At 34.9% G+C, this 20,430-nt stretch overlaps 2 protein-coding genes across 16 annotated transcripts in view; one reads left to right on the forward strand and one right to left on the reverse strand.

Annotated features, from left to right (window-relative positions):
• Orc4 (origin recognition complex subunit 4) overlaps nt 1-3,796 on the reverse strand; it is a 45,306-nt gene extending 41,510 nt beyond the window's left edge. For 2 of the 6 annotated variants that reach the window (XM_015993053.3, XM_076569430.1), the window contains exon 1: nt 3,452-3,595. Coding sequence is in view for 1 of the 6 variants with exons in the window: in XM_076569428.1 (XP_076425543.1) it covers nt 395-404 (10 nt within the window). In the remaining 5 variants the exon portion in view is untranslated. Of the gene's footprint in view, nt 1-394; nt 527-2,618; nt 2,938-3,451; nt 3,596-3,638 lie in introns of those variants that run through there. The other 4 variants (XM_015993055.3, XM_006974290.4, XM_042275266.2 and 1 more) reach the window with 4 other exon arrangements.
• Nucleotides 2,987-20,430, forward strand: part of Mbd5 (methyl-CpG binding domain protein 5) — a 368,286-nt gene continuing 350,842 nt past the window's right edge. For 5 of the 10 annotated variants that reach the window (XM_076569418.1, XM_076569408.1, XM_015993049.3 and 2 more), the window contains exon 1: nt 3,560-3,696. The gene's annotated coding sequence lies outside the window, so the exon portion shown is untranslated. Of the gene's footprint in view, nt 3,044-3,559; nt 3,697-3,768; nt 3,794-20,430 lie in introns of those variants that run through there. The other 5 variants (XM_076569412.1, XM_076569413.1, XM_076569410.1 and 2 more) reach the window with 4 other exon arrangements.

Below are 20,430 nucleotides of genomic sequence, written 5' to 3' on the forward strand. Positions count from 1 at the left end.
ACAGTCAGAAATGCAGGACAGTAATCTTAAGAAGTGGCAAAGATGTAGAAATTTCTAACTAAATATTTATAGTTGAGAACACTGTTGTTCAATATAAGTGTAAATCTTAAGTAATTTAACATTTTCCAATATATTTAATAAAACAAAACAAGGTAAAAGTAGTTATAATTTAAACAAGCCATTATAAGGAGAAACTAGGGTAATTTATACTTGTGGTGGCGCATGCCTTTAATCCCAGTGCTGGGCAGGCAGAGGCAGGTGGAGTTCTGTGAGTTCGAGGCCAGCCTGGTCTACAAAGAGAGTTCCAGGACAGCCAGGGCTGTTACACAGAGAAACCCTGTCTTGAAATCCCCCCCAAAACCTCTCCCCCAAAAGTTCCCACTCTCATTCATACCTACAAACATTTCAAGTGCTCATTTCATGCAGCTGGTGACAATTGTTCTGAGTAATACAAATAGAAAACTTGTTTCCTGGAGATAAAACTGAATATAAAATTTAAGGAACAGTAACAACATATAAACTAAGACAGTTAAACATACTATATTGAAAATAAGTAATACTCCAAGAACAAACTAGCTATCTGCCCCAATGCTACAAATCCTTATGGAAAATAGCAAATTCAAAAAAAAAAAAAAAAAAAAACTACACAAAAGATTTATAAAGATGATTAAAAACACAATTTCAAAAAGTACATAGCCAAACAGCCAGAAAGTTTCTGATACAGGGATATCTTCAGTACAGAACTGTAATCAAGACAGTGCAAATCAAAACTAAATTAATCAGACTGGCAAAATTAAAATATAATTGTTGTTGAGATGGCACAGGGAAAGGTCTATCACACATTGAGGCAGGGGTATAAAATGGCATATCCATTTTAAAATTTGGTGAAACTGAAGACAGACATATACAATCAAAAAGATACATAGCTATGTGCATAAGAAATCATTTGTGTAGATATTTGTAAATATTCTGAACTAGATTGTTTGTAAGTAGTTAAAAAATGAACATAAGCCAAGCGTCCATTAAGACTGTGGCTTATTCTTAATAAAAGCTTATACCTCAGATACTATTAAGGCACACTGAAAATATATGAATTACAGCAAAATATAGTAACAGCGTCAAATCTTAGCTGAGTAAATAAGAAAAAAAAATGATACTTACTAGGATATTTGAACTACTTGCAAATTAATAAAGAGAGGCAAATTAATATTTGTTTAGGAATGCTGACACAAGTTTTTACAAGCTACTAAAAGAAAAATAGTGATTGTCTTAATAATTAAGATATTGTTATTATCAAGGAGGCACCTGAGGAGGAATGGTCTGGAAGGAATTAGTGGACATGTACTTCCAGTTCTTGAAATCAAATGCTTCAGTTCTTGATTCATAGTGGTTACAGGTTACATTACAGTCGTTCATTACATTTGTGTTTTGTGCATTTTCCCTTGTATTTAGCCTCTTACATAAAACAGGATTTAAAAGTCCTATCTAAACCATATTAGTTTTCTTGCTATATATACATATATACTATATATGTGTATATATACATATATATGTGCACACATATATACACATATATACGTATATATATGTATGTATACATATATTTTCTATTACGAGATTAAGATTTGGTTTTCTAATAAATTTTGGGGCACTGGAGTTTTATTTTGAGACCACCTGACATAATTATCTCCCTCACACAAAGAAAAGGTAAGGACAGGGGCATGGATACATAAATAGGGTCCACTGTAGAGACTTGCACCAAGTAAGATGTGTCAAATAAAATAACTGACGGTGAATCCTACTGAGCAGAACTAAAATTAGTAATGCTAACTAACAATTAATTCGAGGATCTTCGAATTCTCTAAAAAATCTCATTGACTTGCATCATTAAAGTATCTTTACAAAAAGCAAGGAAAGACTAACGATTTTAATCGTAAAAAATGTGAAGGTGGAAAAGAAACCGTTATTTCACTATAAAATAACGAAACACCAGATTAAAGAAACTTTTTATTCTACTCTACAAGACAAGAACATTTCGAGGTGTCTATTTTTAAGGACAAAACTCAGTATGAAGGACCACACAAGCCCACGCATCCTCAGAAGGTGCAGTCTTTTGTGTGGCAGCATTCAGACAGAGCGTGCAGGGAGCCTTCCCTCAAACCTCCCTTGCCCGTTTTTGCCTGCAGCTCCTCCAAAATCGATTCCAAGGAAAACAGAAAAGGAAGGCGCACAGGATGTGTACATCGCAAGGCTACCGCAGAAGTTGATCAAAATTCACACATCCGGTTTGGCTTTCCCAGCTGGGTCCCAGGCTCCGAAGCAAGGGTGAGGTGGTGGGTCCCAGGGCAGAGATCCCGATTTCCTCTCCACCCTGGCCAACCACGCACCTCCCCCACGAACCTTCCGCCACTAGTCTCTGCCGAACTCTGCCCTCCCTGCTCAAGGCTTCGTCCACGGCGTCTCCGGGAAGCCGACCGCCCGAAGCAGCCCGCCTGCCCTAGGCTCGCGCGGCCTACACGAGCCTACCGCTTTCTCCGGCTCCTAAGACGGAGATCTTCGCTCTTTCCACCCGCCGGGGGCCACGGCCGCCCTGCCCCGGCCCAGGACACCAGCCTCACCTGTCGCAGCGAAGCCTGCCTACACCGGGGCAAAGCCGGCTGCCGACGCCTGCGAGCGCCCGGGCTCTTCACCTCCTCCTGGGCTCCGCTTCCCCCGCGGCTGCCAAGCGCACACAGCGGCTCCCAGCATGCGCAGCGCTCCCTCCGCCTCTGCGGCCCCGCCCCGCCCCGGCACGTGACCTCCCCCCCCCTCGGTCCACGCCTACTTCCGTCCCTCCACTTTCCCTAAGGAGGGAGGAGGCAGCTGGGGGTGTTAAAGAGTAGCAACTTCCTCCCTCTTCCCGCCCCCGCCCCGCTACCCCCTGCTACAACGTCTTCCGGGTCGACAAGCGCCTTGGAGCCTTCTGGGAAAACATCTCATTTCCTCCCCTCCCCCTCCTCCTGCCTTCCACCAACCAGCCTCCCGTCAGAAAGGGGCATGCGCAGTGAGTGCCTCCCGTCTCTTCTACCCGAGCCCCCCCTCCCCCCCAAGCAGAGAGACCCCAGCAGCAGCAGCAGCTGATGATGAAGAGGGAGGCAGTGGCAGAGGGGGGGCACCTTTTATTTCTATTTTTAAAGGGACAGGACACTAATTTTACCCCACTTCAACCTTGAATTGAGGGGGGTGGGGGGAAAGCGGCTGAGTTCCTCCCCCACCCTCCAGCTCCGAGCCCTGAGTGGGGGATTGAGCCTGAGAGAGGAGAGGAGTTTCTTCTTCTTAGAAAACCCCCCCATCCACGACTCCTGCCCCCTCAGCCCTCTACTCGCCTGCTTCCCGAGCCCCTTCCACCCTCCTGCACTGTGGCCGGGAGAGGAGGAGAGAAAGAGACCAAAAGCCTCTTAGCAACACAGACCCTTTGCTGCTGCTGCTGCTGCTGCTGTTGCTGCTGCTGCTGCTGCTGCTGTTGCTGCTGCTGCTGCTACTGCTGCTGTTGCCGCTGCTGCTTGGCCCTGGCTGGAGACATCTCCCTACACCAGCCACTTCCCCAGCTCTCCTCCTCCTCCTTTGCCTCCTCCTCCTCCACTCCCCCCCTTTATTACCCTTTGTGTCATCCTCCACAGCTCCAGGAAAGGCACTCAAAAGTGGGGGGCAGGAAAGGTAAGTGTGTCTGGGGGGGCTCCATTGCCTTCCTCTGGCTCTGACTTTCACTCCGAGCAGCAGTAGCACCAGACCTCATACGCAGTGGAGCTCCGGGGTGAGGAGGGGGTGGTGCTGGGGGGGGGTGAAGGAGGGGCTGGAGTGAGGAGGGGTGTGTGAGGTGGGGTGTCCACCCTGTCAGGGAAGGAAGGACACTTTTATTTTCGTTTGCTGTTGTCAAAAGTGGTTTCCCCAGCTAACATCTGATTGTGCCTTGCTTCAGTGGGGGGAGACTACAAAACAACCCCCTCCTTCCTCCAACGAGGCGCCAGGGAGAGAGACAGAAAGAGGCATACTTTCTAGATGTCACTTACAGAATTGCGTGTAGAGAGCTTTTCCTCCTTCACCAGGAAAAGCTGCCTGCATTTGATTCTGAGTGGGAAAATGTCGGGATCTGAATTGTGTTGGAACTGCTTATCCAGTTGTAGACCTGAGTGTTTCTGTCTTTTGGCTTCTGGCTGTGGCTTGGATATTGACTTTAGGGTAGGAAGACTTGGCTGGTTTTTATGTTAGGTGTTTTTAGTTTCTCCATTTTTTATTTTGTCTGAATTGCCTGGCAGATTTCAAATTTTAGTTCATAAGGCCTTTGGTTGGGTTTTACACTTGCATTTTTTTGTAAAATATTTGTTTCATATTGACTATGTAAAGTTCAAAGCTTAAAATGCTTAAAGTTTAAATGCCATTGGTATAATCTTTTCCCACATAGTTTCAGGTATTTATTTTCCATAACATGAAAATATTAGCTATTTCATAACTAACTGGTTTTTTTTTTTCACTCTAATCTTGGTAACTTGTCTGAACAAGTAATCCCCATTGAAAACTTTATGTTGTTCTTGCTGCATAGAAGGCCGAACCTCCCCATCAATATTTTGCTGGATTGGTACCACTTTCAGTTTTAACTGAATTATTTATTTACTGTTGTAAATTGAGACGAGTTTTTCATCTAGAGGTAGTGAAACAAATTGTTCATATCATGTGAAAGGAAATAAATTACTAAAATTCACTTTCATGAGTTAAAGAAATCATGAAGTTGTAGCTAGTATGTTATAGCTAGGTACAAAATGAAAGGTAAATCTAGATTTAGGTTTATGGAATAACAATTTTGATAAAAAAAACTATTCTGTATTCTTATGTGGTGTGTTCTTAGTGGCTTCATTTTAGTGCTGTATTTTATTTATGTTTATATATTACATTTATTTATATTTCAAAATATAGTGCTGTATTTTGTTTCACAAATACTAAAAATATATTTCTGTTGTAGGCCTCATACTTACAGCTTATATTAGGAAGTGGTATTTTGTTTCATTTATACATTTCTTTATCCTTTTTTTGAAGATGGATGCACACATTCATATTCATATTCTCTCTGTGTGTATTCCTCTCTCTTTTTAAAAACTGCATTGGTTTCTCTGATTCCATAATTTATGTCAACAATAGGAGATCAGCAAGAAGGATTGAAGAAATAGAAATCTATAAAGATATTTGACATACAATCTTTGACATAGTCTTGCAATGTGATGATTCCTTTTGTTTGTTTTATTTTGTTTTGTTGATGGTAAAGACAAAACATGATATACTCATATTTTAGTGACCGAAAAGCATTGCATATGTAGAAACTTGTTCAGTAAAATTTTAATTACCAACTCTGTGTAAAAGTAGCCATTTACACATGGGCGGGGAACTGTGTAGCTGTAAACAGCATAGTCCTAGTTCTTTCATTTCTGTTATAAATTTGAACTCTTTTTTTTAGCTTTTCTCTGAGATGTGATTGCTGCACTTAAGTAGAAATCTGTGCTAATTTCAAGTTTGTCTCCCATCATAAATACTACTAATACTTCTGTCTTTTTAAAAACTTAGCAAGCATAATATAGTGAATAGAAAGTAGAACTTATGATAGGAGCCAATGTTAAGTATGCAACTTGTATAGACAATTGGGGTAGTAGTTATCTAGTAGACAACTAAGTAAAAATTTACAGTCTTGAATTTAATGTTTAGTTTGTGATTCCTCTTTTTTGAGACAGGGTCTTGGTATATAGCTGAGTCTGGTCTTGAATGCATGATCATCCTGCCCTCAACCTTTTGAATGGTGGGAATACAGGCATGTGCTACCATACCCAGCTGTTTATATTTTCCTTTGAAAGCATTCTTATTCTTCTATTTCCTACTTAGTCCCTACTATGGTTAGAAGACTGTATTTTCTGTAAAGGAGATAAAATTTATGACTTGAAAACCTTTTATTATATTTTTAGCATGCTTATATTCTAAGTGTTAAATACTGTTGATATTTTAGGAGGATAATTGTTCAAGTAGATAATACCTTGGAGGCCGCATTATATAACTCTTCATTTTCCATGCTGTGATATTTAGAAAGCCTGAAGAATTACTCAAGATTCCAAGATTTTTGTTTTTGTCAGAGATGAAACTTTCATGCCTAATTCCATGCATAGCAGTTCAAAGTTTTACACAGAGGCTTTTTTTTTCGAGACAGAGTCTATGATCAGGAAATCCATTCTAGACCAGATTGGCTTATTTCACAGAGATCCACCTGCCTCTGCCTCTTCAGTTCTGGGATTAAAGGCAAGCAGCTACCATGACTATCTAGACTAATCCTTTTCTATAAATGTTAAGGTATATTGCTTTAGAGCTATGATTTGCCCATTTATAAAGCAATAATTTGTTATTGCCCCCTTTAAGAGATACTACTTTCACTGGTTGTGAGTCTTTATTTTTGCTGAATAATTTTGACTTTCTCTAATACTAGCCCTTCCCCCTCAACCTCCAGTTAATCAGTTCAGTAAATACATCCCTTACTCTTGTATTGAGAATCCTTATTTACAAAAACAAATACATTTGTAAATGTTTACTTGTGAGTTTGACTTAATGAACCACTTAAGGGCAGAACTTTTCATCTGATCTGAACTTGGATGTCCTCATTCATAGCAAACATGGTACATAGTGGGGCCAGCTGGTTGACATAATCCATGTTAGTTTCAAAAAATACATATATTTGATTTTTTTCACTCAAGTGTGAGATTAATTTTTTTTCTCCTTTCCCCCATCTTTCCTGGTATACTTCTCATTACCGTGAAAGTTTTTTGCTTTTTTTTTTAATTTAGAATTTTTTTCTTGATGTTTGTTATGGCTCTCACATTTTCTAATTAACAGCTAAATTAAGTACTGTTAAAAATGTAGTACTCCTAATAAGAATTAAAAACATATTTCCCTCTCATCCTCATTAGGATAGAATTTGACAAACGTGGCTTATTTTGAATAAGCAATTACTTATAAACTTGATTTAACATATATTTGTTCAAGATTCACGTGTTTCATTTTAGTGAGTGATTGATACTGTAGGATGTTGCGATGATTAGGCCGCTTTTTACCAGCTCTATAAAGTAATCATTACTTAGGTGACATGTTTCCCTGACTTTGTTTTTTGGTCCTTACCCAGACAATTATCAGCTTTCAAGTTTTCTATGGATATGAAGATTTACACCTAGTCATCAGTGGGACCCCATGAAGTCAGCCAGAAAGCCTATATCCACTTACGTATCTTTGTAAACTTTGCTGCATTTTGATTGTATGTGAAAAATAGATTGTACTTAGAAATGAACTAAACATCTGTAGAGTATCTTCTGCCAGACACTATATTAGGCTTCTGAAAATGAGGATGGGCCCTGCAATTTCATGTAAGATAGTTCTTAATTGTATTCCATAGATATATTGGTCAAATCTTTACTTTTTTACTGAAATAAATTTTATATTAACAATATTAATATTGTTAGGTGGGAAAATGGATGTCCTAGGAAATTATTACTGTATTGTATTTAAAAAGACTAGTATAGCAAAATTTCTACTTAATACTGTACTTTAGGTATTTTCGATTCATACACAATTCACTAGCTTTAGACTATAATAGTCATTTATGTGACTACTGTTGCTGGGTTTTTATTCTAAATATAATTCTCTAATTTGAAGGTTATTAAAAATGTTTATTAAGTTTTTCAAATTAAAAAAGGCAATTCTCTCCAAATTTAATGTTTTGCTCTCAATATATATATATATATATATATATATTTATTTTTTATTTTTTCTGATAACCCTCAGACAGCAAGCACTCTTTCATGGTTTATTGAAAGGTATGCATTTTCATGTTGAGTGCTTAAATGTTTTGTACCACATTTTAAGCAACTCTTACAATATAATTGAAATCCAGTAAATTACTACCTACTTTTTATGAGTTTTAAATTTTTTAGTATATACTAGGCATATTTCTTCAAGATCCTCATGAAAAAAATTCCTCATTTCTAAAACATTTGCAATGTTTAATACTGCTTATATGGTACTGCTTCTATAGTTTTAATGAGTAAGAACTTTCTCAATAGATGAGTTCTTTAAAAAGCAAAGAATCCTATATCACTTTCTTTAATAGCGTTAATACATAATTGAAAAGTACTTTGGAGAGAAAAAGCTACATTCACTTCTCAGTTTTTACCATGTATATTTTAGAATAATGTTGATTCACAGTTGAAGAAAAGGAGTGGATGCCTGTGCTGGCTAGTTTAATACCATGAGAGGTAAACTGACTGTACATGGTAAATCCTGCACTCTTTGGCATTCGTTTGTTGCTATTTTACTAATACTCATTGTTTATTGTAAGTGTGTAGCACCTTAATGAATATGTCAGTTTTACCCAGTCTTTGCATTTGCGTTATTGGGTCATGTGCCATATGATGAAACCATTTACCAACTTTTTATCATTAGACAGCACCAAGCACTGTATTGCATTAGACATAGGGTGCTTCTTAGTTCAAAATCAAGCATGATAGTTTTATTGATCTGTACTCGGGAAAAAGCAGTAAAATGATGGTTCTGATAGCTTTATAGGTAGGATGATGGAAAATTTTTCAGTGTACGAATGGATGGAAAAACCAAAACAAAAATCCAGTCTCTTACAGGATATAGTCCAGTGTGTAACTAAAAGTATAAGTAAGGTCAGTCTTCCCTTTACATAACAAAATAACCCACAGAATTCTTTACTTGACCTTCCTTTAACATGCGTGGAATTACATTTAGGGTTTTGCTAAATGAAGTTGGAGGTTACAACAGTATGTGACAAGATATTTCTTCTAACAATTTTTATATGAAAGTTTTGTTAGTGGAATGCCACGGAACAGCAAGGTATTTAAAAGCAGCTACCAAATTAAAATGCTTTTTAATACAATAAGCCAGGGTTGTTTTTCTTTTTTCTTTTCTTTTCTTTTTTTTTTTTTTTTTTTTTTTGCTTCTTTTGCCTTCTTTAAAGGAAAAAGAGTAATTAAATCAAAATTTCCTATTTTGTTAATCAATTAATATTTATGTTCCATCTTAGTAAATATATATTTGTACTATATAGTCATATTGACTGTCATTCTATGAGCAGTATGCCAGTGTTTGAAAATATTTTTAAATGCTAAGGAAATCTGTATTTCTGTTATAGATAATTACAAATGGTTTCTGACATATAAGAACAAGTTTTAATCAATGGAAAAGAATAAGTTTGTGGTCCCTAATATTTTTTAAAATAACCTAAAAATAAGTTATAAGGAAGAATTCTAGCTCTTCGGCATTTCTATTTGAGGTATAACTATATTATATAGTAAATTATTTTCGGAACAACTCAGTATGTCTTCAAAGAGAAAAAGGGCTGAGATATTTATGGATTAACACACTAATATTTATTTTCTAATATAGGTAGACACAGTGGAAATAAAAATTGCTAATGACGTTGGAGCAGCTGCAAAGCTTATACTTTCTTCAAAGTTGGATATGACAAAATTTTGATCTAACATAGTTTTCCTGTAAAACATTTTCTTAAAGAACTGTTCATTAAATTCCATAGAATTGAACAAATTATTAGAATATATTGCGTTAAAGTAATAAAATGAGTTATATAATCAACCATCAACCTTGCAATGATGAAAAATTTGTACATTGGTTCTTTGCTAAATTCTTTGTTAAATTCTTTGTTAAGCCAAAAGATTTATCAATCTTGAAATTTTTTGGTTTGGTATTACTGGTAAAACTTAGATTTTTGTGCTGATTTTCTACCCCGCTTCCTAACTGAATGTCTGTATTTCAAAACCTAGAAGTAAATATGAAAATGTTTCCTAAGACCCAGTCTTAAATTTTGGTTGCTTGTATCCTCATTGCTATAGTTATTGTTTTTCATTCACCATGAGTACAGAAATGTTCACCATTAATATACTTAATCCATACATTCTTAATATTAGGATTCAAAAACCATAGTTGAGCCTGTACTCCTTACCCTAATAATGGAAAGAAGTACTGCACAGCCAAGGAAAGCAAGTACTGGTGTTTTAAGTCACTTCTTTATTTGGGATATACTAATCTAAAGTGAAACTGCCATATAAAGAAGGAAAGGATTTTTATTTGGGAAATTATAAAGTTTGTCCTTAATAAATATTAAATAAAAAATATTTAGAATGCATGTTACAGTACAGACAATTTTTTTAAGCATTATTCCAAGACCATTTTCCTCCTTCCACATTGATCACAATGGAGTTTGTGCTAAAGGATTTCTTGGCCATTTCAGAGACTAATCTAGTTAAAAGGTTTGTTTATGCTTCCCATCTCTGTTCTGCTGATGGCATTACAATGCTGGCCAGAGCCAGACATCTAACTGTTTATAACATTCAAATTTCAATTAAAGCTACAGTGTTTAGTTCACTATGTATCAGCAAGCCCATACCAGCTAGAAGGATTGATGTTAATGTGTGTGGTGATTTTGTGTTACCATAGGCTTTGCTAAATTTGGCAACTCGTAAGAATGTTTTTTTTTTTGCTTTTTTTTATATATATATAGGAAGCGTTAGTATTTAATTGTTTTTATAGATGTATAAAATCAAACTTACTTTCCTCTGGAGATAATATATAGTATTTTATATTCCCCTTAATAATTGCTTTTGATAACAGTAAAACCTAATTTTTTTATTATTTGCTTACTTAAATGGTCCAGTTCAGTTTCTTTCTTTTTAAAAATTTTTTATTTGCTATTGATTTAGATCCTGATTCTAGTTGGAAGAACAGAATAAAATGCCGCCTTTTTCAACATAAACCTAGGAGTCATATTTTTCTCATGTTTTTATGTATATGGAAGAATTCTATGTGCAAATAACAGATTTTAATTCAATCCTTCATGCTTTTCTGTCCTGTTACTCTTGCTCTTTGTGCTTCTGTGTTTTAAGTAGGTTGTTAAATTGTGTATTTCTTCTTCTTTTTTATAAAGGTACAATGAATTTAATATTTCTTCAGCTACTTATCTATTTTTGTATAGCCTAGTCAGAAATTTACTTGGCTTGTGTGTGTACTTAGTTGTTTTTTAATTGAGTAGGCATTTTTGCTAAATTCATTGCTTTTTCCTAAAGCTGTTTTACTTCTTTTATATATTGACTTACTGTATATATTGTAGAGATGTTTTTATTGAATGCTAAATACATGCAGATATAAATGTATCATTTAGGAAAGATGTAAATTCATATAGAATAAATTGCTAGTAAAAGTAGTATGATCAAAAGATGTATGTGGCTCACTTTTTAAATTAAGAAACAATGTCTTTGTTATGGAACAATTTAAAATAAAAAAGTAAGAAATACAGTGTGATATCTGAAGATAAGAATGAAGAAATATACCAAATTTATAAATTTGTAGGTTAAATACATGGATAGAGTTCAAGATAAACTAGATAGAAATGTAAGTCAAATAATATGGACAGTATGCTCTCATTTTTGTAAAAAGATATGTAGGATATTTTGTTATGTTTAAGAATGTATGTTTGTACTGATAATATAGTACTTATTTTCTACTGTATAAATCATGAAAGTATAAACTCTCTGTCATCCATCTACCTGTCTGTCTATCTATCTATAAACATATCTAGGATATATGTACCAACTTACATCTTTTGTGTATAGAAATTATATGTCTGGAATTCTGATAGGTTAAAGAATTCTGTGTATGTTTTATTATTACTTAGATTTGATTTCAATAAGTCTTTATTTATATTAGCAAATTTATAAAGAAAAAGTATACTTGTATATTAAATTAACAAGAAAAAAATGACCCAGAAAAATTGCAGGCCTAACCAAATAGTTACATGAATAGATTGAATACCCTGAGGAAATTTAGTATTGTTAAAAACATCATAGATTGATACACAATCAGTCAAACTGATCTAGTCTTCTTATGTAAGACAGTGGAATCTTGTCCTTTCAGTAAGGAGCTATGTATAGAATGTAACTGTACTTTGAAATATTTTACTTCTTATTGAATACCCTGCTAGTCTACCCTGAGTGATAGTGAAGGATGTCATTTATGAAGTTTTAGTCTGAGAGAGAAAGAATGCATAGATCAATTGTAAAACATGTTCATCAGTGATACAAATTACTGTTTGTTCCCTGAAATACAGATAACATATCGTCACCTGGCATTTCTTCAAAGTTTTCATTATTCAGCTACTGTTTTGTATAGAGGTCAAAAAAAAAAAAAAAGAGCAGAAGGTTTTGAAGAATAAGCATTTTTGTTTGAAAGTGACTGAAGTATGTCCTTGAAAAATCAGTCTCAGAACTTTTGTAAAATTATATCAAACTGTGTATGTAAATATGCTTAGTAAAGAAGGTATCAGGATTCTGTAAAGCTAATCACCATGTACTTTTTGGGAAGGATAAGTTAATGGGGATTTATATAGAGGAGAAATATTGAATTGTTACAGAAGGAAGTGATTTCAGGCAAGGACAAAGCTAATGAGATGAGGACATTGGCAAACTTATTTATTAATTATTATTTTGTTGTTTTGTTTGTTTGTTTTTGTAGACAGGGTTTTTCTATGTATATCAGACTGTCATGGAACTCAGACCTCTGCCTGCCTGCCTACCTCAACCTCACGAGTGCTGGGATTAAAGGCATGCATTGCCACATCCACCCCTGCAGATTGGTTTTTAATACATTAACAACAAAGATTAAAGTTAAAACCAACCTAGTGAAGTAAAGATTTGATTATAAATATTATATCTATAAATTTCTGGTTTTACTTTTTTATTTCCCAGGACATAAATCAGAATGGGAATAAGCATAAAAATGGGAGAAAATAATTTGGACCCAAATTAAGGAAATGAATAACTCTGTGAAATTATGACTAGCATGTCCATTGATTTCTGAAGCTAGCATGTCCGGATATGAGTTGGGAATTAATCACTGTAGTTGAGGTAGTAAAACATTACCGAGATTACAATATGTTTTTCTGTTTTGTTTAGTTTATTAAAATTCATACCCAGGTTGATCCTTGAGAGCAGTTATGAACAGACTATTAAAACTATACATATTACATATAGATGCTAAAAGTAGAAAAGTGTAGCTTATGTTTTCTGTATTTAATTCATTGATTTCAGTTGATCTGATTTATCCTGAAGTAGTTCTACAATTATAAACCATGGTATTCTGCCCTTGCCACCAGGAATTTATTTTTTCCTTTTGAAAATAGGCAAATTTATTTCAACAAATACAATTCCACATTTTGTTTCCAGGTGAAAGAGATGTAGTTTATATTTAAAAATTCTGGTTCTCAGTAATTAGATGTTTGTTGTCTCCTTTTTACCAATAGCTTGCTTGCCATTACCTAAACAAATGTATGTTGATAGCTATTGTGTGCTCACTGGGATATGTGGGCAAAAATTAGCATGGTTCTCTCTCTTCCAGAACTAAGCCCTGGAGGTGGAAAAGGCTATTAATCAAATAATTGCATCAATAAATGCAGTATTAGAATTTTTTGTCATGGAAAGTTACATGAAGTTTACTACTAGAGATTTCAGTGGAAACAGGAGACATCTATTATGAGGCAGTATTTAGTTGTAATTTCTCTGATCATGATGGAGAAGCATTTCAGAAAAAGAAAAGCCTAAGGGCTGCCAGAGGCTTAGGTGCGAACTAAACTGCCAAGACATTATAAGTAATACTTTCCTTGATCCCTAGGTTTAATATTGAAAATTAGACAGATATTCTTTATTCTCAGTGAAAAAAAAAAACAAAAGCTCACAGTTAGTTATAGGATTGTTGTTACTAAAGAACACTGTATTTCACTGCAAAACTAATAATGTACTTTCCCATTCAGACATGATCTTAGCTTCAGATCTCCTAAGACTCTTTTAACACAAATTCATTGGAAACTATGAATGTAATGTACTTTTCAAGAGATAACTAAGCAGAACTTAGAAAAGGAATTTAAATTATATGTCTGAATTCCGAAGAGAAGGACCTAGTCCTGCTTGCCCAGTCTGTGTTATGAAGTAAACGCCCATTTCAGGGACTGGGCTGATAGAAGATAGATGATAACAAATGAAGGCAAGGGACGTAGTTGTGCGGGGCAACTTATCAAGACATTCAGCTGCTACTAGCTATAGGACAGTAACATCTGGAGCAAATCAAAGTAGAGAGAAGGCAAAAACATTACAAACCTAGGCATGTTTATCACTTACTAGAATATAAACATTTTGCAAATTATTTGATGTACTGGTAAAAAAAAAATAGGGTTACATAATAATGGTAATACAAATATTAGCATTTTTGTTATGTTCATATTAACACATACAGTCAGAAATCATAGTAAGTTATTAGGCTGTACTTCCTATCTCATGCCATGATGTTAGCTTTGAATATATTGGTGTATCTTACTTGCATTAGTATTTTTAAAGATAAAATTGAAGAAATGTTATTTTTATCTTTTTAATATAACATAATCACTGACTTGTATTCATTCCATTTGAGCTTTGGACACTGCCTTCTATTTTTATTAAATAGTGAGCAGTCTGATAACTAGAAGCTCGAGAAACAGAATAAAAGACCATGATAAAATTAATGAATTAAGTCAGTTGTTAACATCAAAAAAAGAAGATGTATAAGAGTTAAGCACGCATTGAATAGATTGGGGTACTACATTACTTGATGGTTGATAAATTCTTTCAATACATTAATTTTAAAGATGAACAAGTAAGTTTGATTTTTATATTCTGGCATTTTCAGATATGGCAGATCATCTCTCTCCACCCTCTCTTGCCTTTCCCTCCCTTCCCCTTTTTCCTTTCTTATAAAATTAATTTATTTGTTTATTATGTTTGTATTTATGTATTGCACGGGTGTACAAGTAGAAGACAGAAGACATCCTACAACAGTGCCAGTAGGTTCTTCCTACCATGTGGGTCAAGGATTCAGCATGTCTTTAGGCTGATGACAAGTACCCTTACTCCCAAACCATCTTGGCAGCCAAGACTATGGTTTTCAAAGCTTGTTTTAATCTCTAAAATTAACAATAGAATAGAATAACAGTTTAGAGTTATTTATTTATTTATGAATACAGCATTCTGAGAGTATCCATAGCATTGATACATATTTTGTTTTTTGCAGTACCTAGAGGAGTAGTTAGTTCCTAGACCACCACTATCTGAAAAGCTTATTAGAATATTTGAAAAGAATGTGTACTGAGCTTATTAACTCTGAAGGGCTGGATGTACCTTCTAAATGGGAATAAAGATTGGTTTGGGCATTATTGAGGAATTGCTATGTTCCTTCTGCTTTATACATCCTGATTATCCTCTAGCAAAGCATATTGCTAAAAACACTAGTTCTGTGATGAGTAATAGCCCTGCTCCAAGGATTCTTTTATCAAATAAGGTTAACAATCCATGGTTATAATTAAAGAATGGTAGATAGGGTTTATAGTATATTTTAAGAGCTCTCAGTACTAATTTCAAATTTCTAATGTAATTGCCAATAATCTACTGAGTACTTCACTGTATGTCATGTCCTGTGCTAAGAATTTTATAGGTATTATAATTATATTTAAATATTTCATTGATATTTTTCTTTTTTTAAAATTGAAAATAGTTTTTTTTTTCTTACATACTATATCCTGATTGTGGTTTCTGCTCTCTCCTCCCAGTTCATCTCCAACACCCCTCCCATCTAGATCCCTTTCTGTTTCTCATTAGAAAAGAAAAATTAAGATGAAGCAAAAACTGATACATCAGAATTGGACAAAACAAATAGAAGGAAAAGAGACTAAGAGAAGGCACAAGAAACAGACTCATTCATTTGCACACTCAGGAATCCCATAAAAACATTAAACTGGAATCCATAATATGTACGCAAAGGACATAGTGCAGATCCGTGTAGGTCCTGTGCATGCTGCTTCAGTCTCTTAAGAGTTCATATGTGCTTTGATCATGTTGATTAAGAGGGCCTTGTTTTCTTGGAATCTTCTGTCCTCTCTGGCACTTACACTCTTTCTGCCTCCTCCCCCAAAGAGTTCCCTGGGCCCAGCATAGAGCCATTTGATGGAGATATCCCATATAGGGCTGAATGTTCCAAAGTCTCTCTTACTGCAAAATGTCTGTCTGTGGGTCTCTGTATTTGCTCCCAACTACTGCAGTAGCAATCTTCTTTGATGATGGCTGAGCAAGGCACTGATCTATGACTGTAGCATAATGAATGTCATTAGGAGTGATTTCACTGTTACTTTTCTTTTTTTTTTTTTTTTTTTTTTTTAGAACAGCAATGTTTGGTTTTACAGTAGGTCCCTGGTCTAACTAGTCTCTGGTTCTTGGTCACCAAAGCAGTGTTGGGTATAGGTTCTATCTAGTCAAGTGGACCTTAAGTCAAATCAGATGTTGGTTGGTTACTTCCATAGGCTTTGGACCACCATTGTACTTACATATCTTGCAGATAGAATACCATTGTTGATCCAGGCATTTGTGGCTCAGTTAGTGTTTACATTTCTCTTTTGATAGCATGCAGAATACCTTTCTGTACCACAGATGCTACAAGGTAAGAATGAATGCTTTATGTAGGTACCAGCTTAACTCCTTAATGATCAATGACTTGTATAGGTGTTGTCTTCAGTTATGGGGCCTTGCTGTCAGTTTGTGGAGAGCAACCTATAGTTTTGGCAACAACCTGGGTTGTTTGGTGGTTCCCTTGGAACCCCATTTGGCCAGCAATTCAATTATATGTAACCAATCCTAGTAATGGCAGCTTCATTTGGTAACAAGAGATGTCCAGTTGGGACTTTCTTTCCCCATTATTTGGTGATTTTATTTAGATCACCTTCATGTATTATATACTTGAGGAAACTTCTACTGTATTAGGTTTCCCTACTAACCCTAAAATGACCCTTGACTTACCTGTCTCTCCCCATAGTCCCTCCTGCATCCCTCTCTTCCACCTCACTTGATTCTCCCATTCCAGCCCCACCCCCATTCTTAGCTATCAGTTCTATTGCCCTTTCCTATCAAGATCTGCCTTCCTACTCCCCAGGCCCTTACTTTATACACAACTTCTGTGGTTCTACAGATTGTGGCTTGGTTCTTACTGACTTAGGTATTATATTTTATTCTTGTAACAAGTAGCAAAAAAGCATTCTAAGAAACAAGTAGGAAGTATTTCCTCGTATTTCTTTTTGTTTATAAATACATAAGCAAATTTTCTGTAAAGAAAGAGTAAGATAAAAACCATTCTTTTGCTGCATCTTTATAGCACTGGGTGAAAAAGGTCAGAGGCTTTTCTGTAAAGTTAAATGCTAAATTTTCCACTGTGCTTGCATACTCTTCTAGCCACAGTATTCACTGATATCAACAATAGCCCATTATATATTTTTTTTATTACTAAGCAGCAAGCGCTAGAGCTTTGAGAGATACCCCTTGACCTGAGAGCTAGCTCTATGTACTGCAGACTGAAGTACATAGTCTTTGGCGAACTACTGAGGTTTTGTGCTGTGTTTTTTTTTTTTTTTTTTTTTTTTTTTGGTTTTTCGAGACAGGGTTTCTCTGTGTAGCTTTGCGCCTTTCCTGGAGCTCACTTGGTAGCCCAGGCTGGCCTCGAACTCACAGAGATCCGCCTGGCTCTGCCTCCCAAGTGCTGGGATTAAAGGCGTGCGCCACCAACGCCCGGCCCTTGTGCTGTGTTTTTTATAAGGAAATTATTTAGTAATGCTTTTCTTAGTATCATTTTGAGATTTAAATGTAGAACATATAAACTCTTAGCATCCTGTGGATATTCATTAATGTTTCCTTTTGCTTCTCTCTCATATTTTATTCTTTATGAAATTATACAATGCCTTGTATCTGAAGATCTGTTCTAATTCATTTTTATTCTAACCTATACTATTTATAACAATTAAAATATTTTATAAAAATTGTGGAGCACACATGATAGAGAAAATCAAATAGTTGTAGCTAGCTAATGCATACAGTCTAATCAGATGTTTACAGTCTGACTTTTGGTAATCTTTTACCATTAATACAACAAAAATAAAAATATTTAATCTTCATTTCTATATATTAAGTATGACTACAAAAGTGATTAAGAGCATGGATTCTAGAGCTAAATTTTTGGATGTGATATATTTTTACTCAGTCTGATTAATAAAATTGACAATAAATGTGCTCTCTCAGTTTAGTGTATGTATGTACTCTCACATGCTTTAATAAATGCCTGATATATGCAGAGAGACATAATTATGTACATTAGTATTATATATAGTTATATAAAGTACATATAGTTATATTTATATAGTTATATAAAGTACATATAGTTATGTATATATGTTTTTATATATAACTATATAAAAGATATAGTTTTACATATAACTGACATGCATGTTATATGTATGTTATAAAAGGATAATAAATAATATGTTTTAGGAAGTCTAACAATGTTTTATTTCATAGGATAAAATGAATTCAATTTGATCTGTTTCTTTGAAATAGTTCTCTCCATTGTTTGTCATAAAGAGACTGAAATACAGAAAATTCAGTACCCTTTAAGTATGACAATAAGAAATGAAGTTGAAAAACTAAAATATTTCATGTGTCAGAATATTCATGATCCAAATTATCTTCTGTGTTTTATTGAAAACTCAAAAAGCCTATCAGTTAGCAAAATAAATGTTCTTCAGAGATTTCCTTGTTTCGTGTTGGTGTTTTTTATTTAAGACTGATCCCCTCAGAAGTTGTGTGACTAAGTATAATTAAAGTCCAATGGTGGCCTAGCTATTGCTTAGGGTACTGTAGGGTTGAGTATCCTATCTGAGTCATCAATGGCTTCCCCCTCTCAGGAACTAGTCTTGATTTCTCATTCCTAGTGCTGTGTGTACTCTGTCTGGATGGATGCGGTGGGGGGGCAGTGAACTCTCCGAGATGCACCTTTTGTTTTCTTCTTTAAACAGGGATACCGAAGTTTAAAGAATGTGTTATTATAAAATGTTTTTCAAAAAATACCCTAGGTTTATGAGTAAATGCTGTATTTTTGCTAAGACATTAGGGAATAGTTTCTTTAAAAGTGTTTAGCTTTTTTTGTTTTCTTGTATATTGTGTAATTCACCAGTTTAAGAATGTGGTAAACAGTTTGGGAAACAGAAGAAAAAGTTGAAAACCAAAACTCAACAGATAACTGTTTTCTCAGAGTATTGTAGATGGTTGCTTAGCAAAAAACAAAACAAAACAAAAAACCCAGAATGTACAATTTCATCAGGACACACACTTTCACATGCGCGCGCGCACACAAAAGCAGAATGAATTTTCTCTTTAAACTGATTAGGAATGTAATTAAGTGGTACAATACTTGCCTAGCATGATTGAGTCCCTTGGTTTAATCTCTCCAGTACAAAACAACAACAACAAAAAGTAAAATTTTGTTTTCAAGTCTATTTGACAGCATTATTGAAGATTTCACAGAAAAAAAAACCCTCTTAAAATCTGCATATGTATGGTATGTATGTATGTATGTATGTGCACATGCTTGTGTGTGTTGCATGCCTGTGTAAGCATGTAGATGGCTGTAGAGGACAACCTCTGTGGAGTTGGTTCCTCATTCCACCGTTACCTTGGGTTCCAGGGATTGGACTGACGTGGTTGGGCTTGTGTGCCAAGTGCTTTAGCTGCTGAACCATCTTTGCCTACATGTTCAGACATTTTTTTTTTTTTAGATACTCATTTTCACATTAAATCATGTTTAAGTACTCTTGACCCGTTTTTAAATGTTTGTTTGTTTTGATATTCATTCATTCTGCTGGTTTCATACATAAACTTGGAAACCAAGTTCAATTAAATTTCCTAGTTTAAAAACTCACATAATTTTATAAATTCTGATGGAGTTAACCACTTTAAATTTCTGCCAAGAAATGTTATACTCTAATGTGCTTTTAACTTACACTTCATGAAAAAGATTATTCCCTCAAAATGAGACAGTTAAAAACATTTACACTATCCTAAAGGTTAACATTGGCTAGTAAGAGGCATCAGGATCTAACGTAAGGGAATAATAAAATTTTCTAAAGAAGGAAATTGTCTTAAAGAGAAAAACTTGTTTTTTGTTTACATTTTATATACATATTTGCACATATATATGTATCTGTAGATATATTCAGTAAAAGGAGTCCTCCCACTTGAGACACAGTCAGGTTTTTCATAGAGATACAGAAAAATACAAAGGAGGTTCTAATCATTAAGTTCTAGAATTATTAAGTCTTGGCCATAGACTTGACTGAATTACAAGTCAGACATTTCTAAATGATAATCATAAATACTGACATTTTTATGCTCTCAATTTTACTGGATTAAAAAGAGTTAACACACTGGCTCTTGCCAGCAG

The sequence above is a fragment of the Peromyscus maniculatus genome, chromosome 4 (genome assembly GCF_049852395.1).
Source record: "Peromyscus maniculatus bairdii isolate BWxNUB_F1_BW_parent chromosome 4, HU_Pman_BW_mat_3.1, whole genome shotgun sequence".
Lineage (NCBI taxonomy): Eukaryota > Metazoa > Chordata > Mammalia > Rodentia > Cricetidae > Peromyscus > Peromyscus maniculatus.